The sequence below is a fragment of the Peromyscus maniculatus genome, chromosome 21 (assembly GCF_049852395.1).
Source record: "Peromyscus maniculatus bairdii isolate BWxNUB_F1_BW_parent chromosome 21, HU_Pman_BW_mat_3.1, whole genome shotgun sequence".
Classification (NCBI taxonomy): domain Eukaryota; kingdom Metazoa; phylum Chordata; class Mammalia; order Rodentia; family Cricetidae; genus Peromyscus; species Peromyscus maniculatus.
Window position 1 is genome coordinate 49,957,535 of NC_134872.1, and position 11,695 is coordinate 49,969,229.

The 11,695-nt window shown below is 53.1% G+C and overlaps 1 protein-coding gene across 1 annotated transcript; it reads right to left on the minus strand.

Moving 5' to 3' along the window:
* Positions 1–111: 111 nt before the first annotated feature.
* Positions 112–7,891, minus strand: Nfkbie (NFKB inhibitor epsilon). The gene is made up of 6 exons (XM_006984978.4): positions 7,209–7,891; positions 4,923–5,025; positions 4,054–4,276; positions 3,027–3,115; positions 2,625–2,864; positions 112–1,289 (listed from the first exon to the last, which is right to left on the minus strand). Exons 1-6 carry the CDS (start codon positions 7,574–7,576, stop codon positions 1,224–1,226), a joined length of 1,089 nt encoding a protein of 362 aa, XP_006985040.1. The 5' UTR covers positions 7,577–7,891; the 3' UTR covers positions 112–1,223.
* Positions 7,892–11,695: the final 3,804 nt, after the last annotated feature.

Here is an 11,695-nt window from a genome sequence, read left to right on the forward strand (position 1 = left end):
CCCATCTGAAGCTTCCCCTCCGCCACCCAGAGAATGATTCTCCACCCACTCCATTGACCCGTTCTTGCTAGTTTTTCCTTCCCAGCACCCGTTGCAACTTATGACCATGTATTTAGTTGTTTATAATTTTAATAGCTGTCTCACTCACAGGATGCACTTGCTTAGAGTTTATAAGCGCTAAGCATCAGAAACTATGTTGGCTTATTTCCTCTTGTTCTTCATGGCAGTCATGGGCCTGACCTAGCAGCGCCCTCAGTGTGGCATCTAAGGGAAGAAAAGTAGAGCTGTAGTTCTCTTGTCCTCTACGTCCCCAGGCTTCTTCAGGGACACGGCTCCATATTCCTCCTTCTCACTCTCCATTCCTGGGCAGTGCCACATGAAGGAGATGTGTCTGTGCTGGCAGGAAACAGGCCTGAGAACTCTCAGTTCTCCTACCCTACCCAGCAAGGCTCTAACTCCCCTTGCTCAGGGGCCAGTTTCCTTCTCTCTGCCTTGACCTCAGGATCACAGGTCAGGTCTGCTTACGAATACAACTGCAGAAGGGAAACATTTTTTTTTTTAAAGTCTCTCTCTTAGTGTCATGTTACAGAATTATCCCTTCCCAAAGGCTCAGTTGGGAGCCTTATGCATGAAGTCTTTAGATAAGTGTGTTTTCCCAGGCTCACTGCCACCAAACCTATATTCCCAGCTACTCGGGAGCCTGAGACAGAAGGATCCTAGTACAAGGACTGCTTGCTATAGAGTGAGTTCCAGGCCATCTCAGGCCACTCCGTGAGACCCGCCACAAAATTCAAAGTAAAGAGAGGCTTGGGGATAGAGCTACATCATAGTAAGCTTGCCTACCAACTGGGGGCGCCAGGTTCAACCCCCAGTCCCAAGCTCACTCACAAAGGAGTTTTAGGCAAGACCCCTCAGGGTCCCGTTTGCTCATCCCTCTTTTCCTGATGGTTGGCAACTTCAGCCTGTGCCATCTTCCACAGGAGCAAGCAGGCTTCACTCGGGATACCTGGGGTTGGAGGGTCTTTCAAGACTCTCCATCCTGACCACCTGGGAAGCTCTTCCTTCCAGAGTGGTTCTTCCTCATTTGCAATCCTTCCTCTCATTTTAGGACTACACTAGCCCCAGGCTCCGGCCTCAGCAGAGGGGCGCGTTGCTTGGGCCCCAGCTGCAGCAGCTGTGGCTCCAGCTTCCAGGTGTGAAGGGGTGGAACCCCCGTCCAGACTTCAGTCAGTACACAGCAGTGGCTTCCCGGAGATTTTCAGGTCATCAAAGGGCAAATAAGAAAGGAGCTGAGAAAGATAATGGAGGGAAACAGAGTTAATGTTAGGAGAGAGGGCAGTAGGGGACCTGGAGGAACTCGGTCAATACTAACTTCCCAGATAGTGAGTGACCCGGGCATGGCAGAGGCCCAAAGCTTTAGACAAGCTCTAAAATAAATCATGCAGAGTATCAGAGCCAGGAGTGGCTTAGAGCTGACCCAGTCCATTGGACTAACCTTTGTTGGAGTTGTTGGGGGGTGGGGAAGGGCATGCATTATATATTTTGAATATTTTTGTTTGTTTCTTTGTTTTTGAGAGAGTTTCTCTGTGTAGTTTTGGTGCCTGTCCTGTAACTCACTCTGTAGACCAGACTGGCCTCAAACTCACAGACCTCTACCTGCCTTTGCCTCTCAAGTGCTGGGATGAAAGGCATGTGCCAGCAAACCTGGCTGATTTTTTTTTTTTTCAAGACAGGGTTTCTCTGTGTAGTTTTAGTGCCTGTCCTGGATCTCACTCTGTAGTACAGGCTGGCCTCGAACTCACAGAGATCCGTCTGCCTCTGTCTCCCCAGTGCTGGGACTAAAGGTATGTGCCACCACCACCAGGCTCTGAATATTTTTTTATGTATAGAAAATGTGAGTTTTGCTGGGTGGTGGCAGTGCATGCCTTTAATCCCAGTACTTGGGAAGGAGAGGCAGGTGGATCTCTGAGTTCGAGGCCAGCCTGGTCTACAAAGCCAGTTCCAGGACAGCCAGGGCTACACAGAGAAACCCTGTCTTGAAAAGCAAAAAAAGAAAAAAAAAAAAAGAAAAAAAAAATATAAGACCTGGAGCAGGTATAGATTTGTGTGCTGTGGACATTTGCTGAAGTTGAGTGCAGATAGGTGCTGAGGTATAGCTCTTTATACTCCATCTAGCTGCTCACCGATTCACTCCTGTGAGAGTCCATGTTTGGGCCTGACCAGTTTAGAGAACTGGCTGAGGGGCAGATACAGCCCAAGATGTCACAGTTGTTAAGAAGCAGTCCTGTTCTGCCCTAGCACTTTCGGGGAGGAGAGGGGTTGAGGTAGGAACTCATGTAGCTTAGGCTGGCCTTGAAGTTGCTATATAGATGAAGGACCTTCAGCATTTGATCCTCCCCCCCCACACCCCATTTCCCAAGTGCTGGAATTGCAGGTATATGCCACTGTATGTGGTGCTGGGCATTGAACCCAGGGCCTCTTACATGCTAGGCCAGCACTCTGTCAACTGCTACATCCCCTACCTGACCCCAGCACTGTTACCTGGCTGGAGTCCTTCGCCTAAGGAAAGAGCCTAACTCTGTTATGGGTAGGAGGCCCTGCAAGGCAGAGCGTATGTGTCTTACATCCTCAGCCAGGTCCTGGGGTGTCTCATCTTCTACATTCAGCAGCAGGGAGTCGGCACCAGCCTCACAAAGAGCGGAGGAGATACTGTTGAGGCCCCGGCCAGCTGCCAGGTGCAGAGGTGTGCACCCATTGAGCATGCGGGCATCCACCCGGGCACCAGCCCGGAGCAGGAACTGTACCAGGCTGCGCTCCTGGGTTTCCACGGCCAGGTGCAGGGCAGTCTTTCCACTGGTGGCCTCCTGGAGAGGAACAGGGGTGTCAGCTGGAATGTTAGGAGGTAATATGCTGAGCCTGAGCTCTGCAGATGGGGGGTCAACATGTTTAACACTAACAGGGGACCTGCAGTTAGAGCAGGTGGGGGCGGGTGGTGGGCCAGGTGGCGCCCTGATGGGCAGCCTCACCTGTGCGTCAATGTCGGCTCCATTCTGAAGCAGCAGTTCTATGAGTGCTTGGTTTCTCTGCAATGTGGCGATGTGGAGACAGGCCAGACCTGAGGTGGAGTAGGCGGAGATGCTGTTGGGTGTCTACTGGTCCTTTTCTCCAGGGCCTACCCAACCCTTTAGCCTCCTGGGACTCTGCCTACTCAATGCCTCTAATCACAGGACTGTTAAAATACAACCTCCCCAAAACCCCCTCAGAAGTCTGAGAGGAAAGGAACTCAAAGTTTCCATTTTTTCAGTCATGTTATTGAAACTTTCATGCTTCAAGGATCAGGCTGCCGAGTGACAGCCCCAAATGCACACATCCTTCCAACAGATACCCCACCCCCGCTAACTCTAGACTTTTACCTGCCTGGGGATCCTCCCGGGCCCAGTCTCTACCCGGGGACCATTTCTTCCTATTCGCCCCATGGCTTTTATTTTACTTGATTTCGCGATTTCCCTTCTGGTCTAGAACCTCCTTCCTTTCTCAAGCCTGCCTGTAATAGAGGCCTAGACTGAAACTTACATCCTCTCTCACTTTCAAGTCTGTTCTGTTCTAAGATTCCTGACTCGGAGGACTTCCCTGACCTCCCTACCAAAAAACAAATCACCCCAACCCCGCCACCTCCCAGCTCGCCCTCTGCTCCTCTACAATGCCCACACAGAATCCACTTTGTAGAGCTATCACCTGCCTCCCTCTTCCTTAGTTTTGCTCACAGATGTAGGCCCTGCCCCTACGACCATGTGTGGCCCACAGAAAGGGAGTTCCTTTGTTCATCCAATTGCTACTGAATTAAATATCTCTAGGGCAAGATTTAGATGTCTGCTCGTCACACTGCAGGCACTGGGTACATTCTCAAACAAATCATTCCCTCAGCCCTTTAGTAAGGCTGAATTGAGTGCTCAAAGTGTCTTGGGGGGGGGGGAGCTGCAGGCAGGCACCTCCCTTTCCTGTCACGGGCCCGGCTACCCCAAGGTGCCCCCCAGGCCCTGGGGCTACTTGCACCTTGCCAGTTCTTCAGCTGGAGGTCCAGGGGGTGAGAGGGCTCCCTTCCTGGCTCTGGCTGCTCCTTCAGCAGGCAGCAGGCGCAGGCCAGATTCTGGCGCCGGCAGGCTACATGCAGGGCTGTATCACCATGCTGGTCCTGGAGTATTCGGCTGGCTCCCTTCAGCACCAGCGCCCGGACGATATCGGGCTGGTCCAGGTGCACGGCCAGATGGAGTGCTGTCTGCAGGCACAGAGGGTCACAGGGTCACAGGGCCACTGCAGCAGGCTCCTGTCTCTGAGAACATGTTTGGGGATGGGGCACAACCACCTTTAAGTCCTAGTATCGTCTCTGAAAGTAGCTGTAAAAGCCAGAGTTGGATTTTCCATGAAATTACTCCCAAGGACCTCCCCCCAAGTGCTTGGGACTCCAATTCTGGTAGCAGGATAAGGGAAACAGAGCCCTCTGCTCTAAGTCCCTCATCCTCTGGAGACATCTGTGTTGTCCTCAGGGGCTGGTCTGCAGGGGACGGGTGAGGAGAGGACAGGTCAGGACAGTCTCTCTCTCACCACTTGCTCCCTCCTTTAAGGCTCAGTTAAGATGGCAACTCTTATGTGGCCTTCTTTGCCTGTCCCTCAAAGACACCAGCCCCCACTGAAGCTGCTGTGATCTTCAGTACAACTGTTTTCATGCTGTACAATTCGGTGCTGGTGGCGGGGCTGCGAGCACCTCGTGCGTGGGCAGAGGCCGCATCTCCCTCGTCTGTCTCTGTGACGCAGCTGCTGGCTCTGTCTGGCAGATGGCTTCCTATGGCCTCTGGTTGTGGCTGCTGGATTTGGTGACCAGGTTACAGACAGGTATCTGGACACAGCTTTCTCTCTCTACTCACCTGGTAAAGGTTGTTCTGAATGTCCAGGACTTCCTGGGGCAGGAAAGCCAGGCAACAGAACAGCACTGCCGGGGCTTCGTGAATCACGGCCAAGTGGAGCAGCCTGGGGGAGGAGAGGGCTAGGGTCAGGGCCCCGGGCAGAGAGGGCGTGCCGGGGGCTTGGGGTTAGAATGAACGCACCAACCTCTAACGAGCCACCCACAACCAAGTCGGTGCAGGAAGTGAGAGTTTGGGCCAGGAAGTCAGGGGTTGGCACAGGAAGCCAGGATTCTGGATGTGGGAGCACCAAGATCTGATGGCTAGACCTGTGGAGGGCCTTGGCTGGGTGGGCATGGGGGCAGGGTGCTGACGGGGTAACAGCCTTCCTGGCCAGCTTGCCCACACCCAGCTTCCTTCTGCCCCCGGGGCCTTGCCAGGCCGGCTGCAGCTAAACTGAAAGCTGCTGGAGGCACTCGGAGGGGGTTTCCAGGGCTGAGTTACCCACCTCCCCACAACGGGGAGTTCAGGAGGAGGAGGAGGCAGATGTGGGGTTCCCCCCAGCAACTCAATGTCACACATTCCCAGGGAGGGAAGAGGACATGCACGGCATCTTGATCTGCTGCCCTACCCATGAGTCAAAGGGCCATTCCTCATCCTGCACAGGCCGCCGGCGGCGGGGGCCTGGTCAGAAACCCTCTCCTAAGTACAGCTCTGAGGGGAGCTGGGTGCAGTGCAGGGAATGTGTTTGATGGCCAGGGGGTGACAGGAGTAACTGGGGCATCTGGGATGGGAAGTTCCAGTCTTGGGGTTTCCCCACAGCAGGTGGGGAGAATGAAAGCCAGGGTTCAACGGTCTAGACCTGGACAGCTGCCTGGGGGCAACTTGGCTAAAGGCCTGTCTGGGCTAGGGAGGGGGACACTCAGGAGGAAGAGGGGCAAGCTTTGGCGGTAGGCAGGCGGTAGAGAAGGCCAGGAGAGAGTGACGAGGGAGGGAGGAACCACTCTGGAAATCCCCTCGGCCAGGGCCTGCTCTCTGGGTCACATTCCCTGCAGCCACCTCCCTCTCCCCCTCAGCCTCCCCTCCTCCCCGCTCCTTTCCCACTTCCACACTTTCCACAGTCCAGCCACCTCCAAAGGAGGAAAGAGCTCTGCTGGGGGTGGGGGTGGGGGGCCCGATGCTTCTCTGCATACAGACGGCACCTGTCTCTAACCAGAGGGCCAAGGCTGGAGCTCCGAGGCCCACAAGGGAGGGTAGGAGAAGTAGTGCATGGAGCTCCTCCCCAAACTCTGAGGTCCTGGGCTAAGGGTTTGCGACCCAGGGACAAAGTACGAAAACCTAACCTGCTCTCTCCCACACACAGGGTGGAGACTATCTTTGCCAATACCCACCCGAGACCCCCACATCTCCAACAAGCAGGTCGAAACAGGTACCCCCTGCATTCCAGCATCTCTCATCTGGGACTCCAACTGCCCCTCTTCTGTCTATCATCTCCAAAGCCCAGTCACTCCCTCTGCTAGCACGTTCTTCTACCTAAGGCCATTCCCATACTGGCTACACTTGATTGCTTCAGTCCAGCTACACCTGACTCCAGCTGGGCCTAGGGGAGGAAAAGGAAAAGGAAGACAGGACAGGGAGGAGAATTTGGGGAGCTCAGGAGGTGCAGGGTGTTGGGGAGGCTGACACCAAGCCATAGCCATCACTTCCCTTTTCTCAGAGGAGGAGGAAGTGAGCTGGGGCAGCCAGCTGCCTATCCTGTTTGTTGGGGCAAGAATTCTCAGTCTACTCACCCGTCTTTTGGGACCAATTCCAAACAGGCAACCTGGGAGCACCCTTAACTCAACTTCCTGGGTTCAAATGGCACCTGTAACCTGGTGTTGTCTTTTGTTCCTTGGGATAGGGCGTTGTGAAGCCAGGCACTGGGATCTCAAATATTGAGCAAACAGGGACATCCCCTCTCCCAAGAAGAAAAACAAAAACTGAATTGGTTGTGGGGAATTTCTCTTCCCAGGGGTGGGTCACTGGTAGATTTTTAAGATTCTAGCTGGGCGTTCTAGGTCCCAAGGGCCCTGCTAGCTCTGCCCACTCCCCAAAGAGGGAGATGGTGTCTGGTCTTTTGGGCTGAACCTGACTACAGCTTAAAAAGTAGGCTACGAGTTAAGTTTGGAGTTTGGAGAAGAGGGCTGGCCCTTCCAGGGAGGGTGCTCTGAGGGTCTATCCTCTCTGGTGATGACGGTGGTGGGATGCTCAGCCACCCCTGTGGAGGCTCTGACTGTGAGCATCTTGTCTCAGCCTATCCAGTTTACTCACGTGTCTCCGTCCTCAGAGATGTATGTGAGCGCTTCGAGTTGCTGAGGGCTCAGTACCTCCGTGTGGGGCAGTGGTGAGTCTGGGGCCGGGTCCTCCACTTCAGGTCTCCCCAGCAAGGGCAAGGACTCAGTGAGAGAGGAGGAAGCATAGGTGGAGTCCGCCCGCTCTCCATCTGCATCTTCTTTCTCCCCTGGTTCCTTGTGGGTCTCTGGAGGATGGCTCCAGGGCTGTGGACAGCCTCTGTGCGATGGTCCGGAGCCTGGGGACGCAGCAGGCTCGGGCAAGGAGCGCAGAGAGCGCAGCGACTCTATGCCGGAGTCGCACTGGCCGTCGTCCGCCTCGTCCGGCCCCTTCCGCGCATCCGACATGCCGGCCGCGCCAGCCCGGGCGTCCGGGGTCCAGCGGGGTCTAACTCTGAGATGTGCTGCGCGCTTTTCCGGGTTTGCGGGTCCGCTTAGCAGAACCAGAGTCCCTCTCCGAGCGGTCTCATTACCCGCTGTGCAGGCGCTAGGAACGGACACGAAGCGCGAGAGGTCCGGGGCTCCGGCCAGGTCCACCGCAGCGGATGCTTTGGGCAGCTGAACGGTCCCTAGTCCAGTCTTCTCTCTTGCCCCGCCCCCGGGCCCAAAGGGGCGGACAGCCACCACGCCCACAGCCCCGCCCCCTCAAAGGCGCTTCCGGGTAGAGCCCCGCCCCTCCGGAATCCCCCTGCCGCTTGCGTAGGCTGGGAGTCTCTGGTTACCAAGTCTTGACTCACTCCTGCGTTGATTGTTTCGCCCATTCATTCATTCATTCATTCGTTCGTTCGTCATTCATTTCACTCTTCCTTTTTAGTTCATTCATTAATTCCATGCATTCTTTCGTTTGTTCTTTTAGTTCTGTGTCTTCCTTTCATTGAGTTCATCGTTTGAAAAGTGTATTTCATGTGTTTGTGAACACATTTCTTTGTGTTCATCGTTTAAAAAGTGTGTTTCTTGGTTTTCTGCACAAACTCGCTGCTTTGTGGGGAGACTGCATAGGTTGGTGGGATGGTGTGTTCGAGTTTCTATTGCTCTGAGGAAACACCATGATCAAAAACCGAGTTGGGGAGGAAAGGGTTTATTCAGCTTACACTTCCACATTAGGTTCTTTTTTTTTTTTTTCTTTTTAATGTTTTTTCCGTCAGCTTACACTTCCACATCACTGTTCATCATTGAAGAAAGTCGGGACAGGAACTCAAACAGGGCAGGATCCTGGAGACAGGAGTGGATGCAGAGGCCATGCAGGGGTGCTGCTTACCGGCTTGCTTCTCATGGCTTGCTCCGCCTGCTTTCTTATAGAACCCAGGACCACCAGAATGGGCTGGGCCCTCCCCATCAGTCACTAATTAAGAATTGCTTTACAGTTGATCTTTTAAAAAAACATTTATTTATTTATTTATTTATTATGCATACAGTGTTCTGCCTGCATCCCTGCAGGCTGGAAGAAGGCACCAGATTTCATTACAGATGGTTGTGAACTCTATCTATCTATCTATCTATCTATCTATCTATCTATCTATCTATCTATCTATCTATGTATGTATTGTGTATACAGTGTTCTGCCTGCATGTATCCCTGCACTGGAAGAGGGCACCAGATTTCATTACAGATGGTTGTGAGCCACCATGTGGTTACTGGGAATTGAACTCAGGACCTCCGGAAGAGCAGTCAGTGCTCTTAACCTCTGAGCCACCTCTCCAGCCCCCTAGAGTTGATTTTATGGAGGCATTTTAATTGAGGTTCCCTCCTTTCACACAACTATCTCCTGTCAAGTGGACATAAGACCAGTCAGATGGGGAGGCTTGGCTTCCTACCCTCTGCCTGTTTCTTCTCAATTTCTCTTACCTCTCCATCTTATACTATCAGTGCCCAGGGGTCTGGGTAGGGAGGGGTACACTTCATTATCTTTAGGAAAGCAGCTCTCCCCTGGGGAATCTTTATAGACAGTCTCCTGTGTCAGCTCCCCAGATCATAGATTTGGCAGGAGGATGTGATTTGGAGAAGTGGGTTTTCTGGGGCAGACTTGTCTAACAAGTCATGGTGGTCATGTGGTTTCTTCTTCCTCACAGGGTGGTGCACTTGCCTTTGGTGGGTACAGTATCTGACTACCCCAGTAGTCAGAGAAGTTTAGTTCCTCACAGTGGGGCCAGCATGGGGAGGCCCCTGACACTGTTGAGGTCTCCACCCCAGCCCCAGTCATGAAACATCTTTCTCTCCCTGTCCTTCTTTTCCTCGACATAGCTGGGTTGGAGAGAGCACCCCCCCCCCCCCCCCGCCGTAAGCCCTTAGCTGGAGCTTTCTGCTGCTCTTTCCTTGGGCTAGCAATACCCTTAGAAGGTCCTCACCAACCAAGGGAGCAGCTTTGTTGCAGTCCTAGCCCTGGAGAAGGGAAGCTGGGGTAGATAGCTACTGAGCCATTCTGCCCTTTTCCCAGGAACCTCACTTACTCATCTAGCCATTCCCTCATTTGCAAACATATGTGGAGCTGTTTTTATATAGCCGATAGTCTCTAGTGTGAGAGACAGATCAATAACCACAGTAATAGTAATAACCAACAGTCATTATCATTTTCACCATTACCATCACCATCACCACAAGAAAAAAAAACAATCCAGCCTTCTAAAAGTTTCTGGTGGGGCTGGAGAGAGGCTCCCGCAGTTAAGAACACTGGCTGCTCCTGAAAAGGGCCCAGGTTCAGTTCCCAGCACCCACAGGGGGGCTAAGAACCACCTGCAATCTGATGTCTGATCCGATGCACTCTTCTGACCTCCATGGGTACGTGGCATGAACACGGCACGCACACACTCGTGCAGGCAAAACACTCACACACATAAAGTAAAAACACACGAATCTTTTAAAGTTTCTGGCAACTTAGAATGCTTGTCATCCAGTAGAGCCAACTACTTACTCAGCGGGGAGAGGGGCAGAGATGGTTCAGTCTGAGTTGGAGATGGGGTGGGGGAAGAATTGAGAAGAGAGGCACCTCTTCTCACCCACTGTCCTCCATTCAACTGGAGGACCAGCAAGGGGACATGCTAAGCAAAGGTAGATTGGAATCCTGCCAGGACAGCCCAGGAACTGAGGTATCTAGCTATTAGGAATGTAGCTCAAACGTAGAATGCTTCCCTGGTAAACGCAATGCCTTGGGTTCGATCCTTAGCATGATACCCCCAAACGAACACCCCAATCAATCAAAACAGCAACACATTAGGGTCAGAAGTTTTCAACCTCTTTTCCCATTCTCAAAATTTAAGCAATTATATTAGCTACAGTTTTTTTTTAAATACTATGTTTTATACGTTTTCTTCAATGAAATTCTTATCAGGATCTAAATCTCACTGATGGTGGAACCTGCGCACTCTGCAAGGGCACAGGACTCCGGAGAGTGCAGGGACCACCTTTCTAATTCACAATTTGAAGATGACTATTCCAACCCAACTGGTCCTGAGCCCTAACAGATGTGGCAACCCCCTTATTGACCACATGAGGGCAGCATTGAGCCACCCCGGCCCCGGCCCCAGCGCCACTGCTCTGACAGAGCCTTTCTGTCACTCCCGGGGTGGGGAGGACCCCAGGGGCAGTGTTATCTGAACGGATGGCCCTGGGCTTTGACTCAGGCTGCAGTTTGGTCGGGTCCTGACTTTCCTTAAGAACAGTCCTTTCCCAGGTGTGGCCACTCAGCCCCTCCGTCTCGGCTGGTGTCCTCGGTTCCCTTTGGATGGTTCTACTCTCCACCTCCATCCACTGAGCTAGGCTTATCTTCAGAGAAACAGGCCCAGTTTCCATGGTGACCAGGCGGTCAGCTCCTTCCACTACCCCCATTTTCTGGAGCTTCCAGGGAAGGATATTGGCTATGACCAGAGAAGATGGGGGGGGGGGTGTCTCTTGGGAGTTCTGGAGTTGACCAAAGTTGACACTGTCTCTCTTCCAGTGTCCCCTGAGGTAGAGACAGTGGATGGGTACCAGGAAGATCATTACTAAATAAGGCCAGTGTCTGTGCAGGGAGGTCTGAATATGGCGAGACAGGCTGGAGCCAGAGTGAGGGGCTGGAGTTGGCTGTGAGGTGGGTGGGAGCCACAGGAAGGAGCCACCAAGAGAGATTCCTCTTGTGTCATGGGTGTGGATGGGGAGCTCTCCCTTTTGGAGACTACATCCTGTGTGGGGGAAAGAATGGACTTTTTGACTGGAAAAGGGTCATTCAGGCTGATACTTCAAAGCAGTAGGGGCCAGAAAGTCGCAGGTCCTCACTTGGGAAGGGAGGGATAGGAAAGCTGAGACAGAGGCAGGGTAGGGATGTAGGGAGTGGGTCTCCTGGTCCAAGAGGAGGCTTACTTCCTGTCCCCAAAGACCAGGTATCAAAACTGCTTAAGGCTACTTCCTGCTCTAAAGGGACTCCAGGACTGGGGGTCAAACAAGGGCTCCACAGTTAGACAAGTGTTACACCCCTGAGCTACAGCCCCACCCGAC

What these genes read in the sequence shown, in the direction of transcription:
- Nfkbie (XM_006984978.4), bottom strand. Translation starts at nt 7,576, where the DNA reads ATGTCGGATGCGCGGAAGGGGCCGGACGAGGCGGACGACGGCCAGTGC. An exon ending in ATCTCTGAGGACGGAGACAC is followed by an intron (nt 5,026 to 7,208) that starts GTGAGTAAACTG and finishes CTCCTCCCCCAG; the next exon opens with GCTGCTCCACTTGGCCGTGA. An exon ending in GAGCCGACATTGACGCACAG is followed by an intron (nt 2,865 to 3,026) that starts GTGAGGCTGCCC and finishes GTTCCTCTCCAG; the next exon opens with GAGGCCACCAGTGGAAAGAC.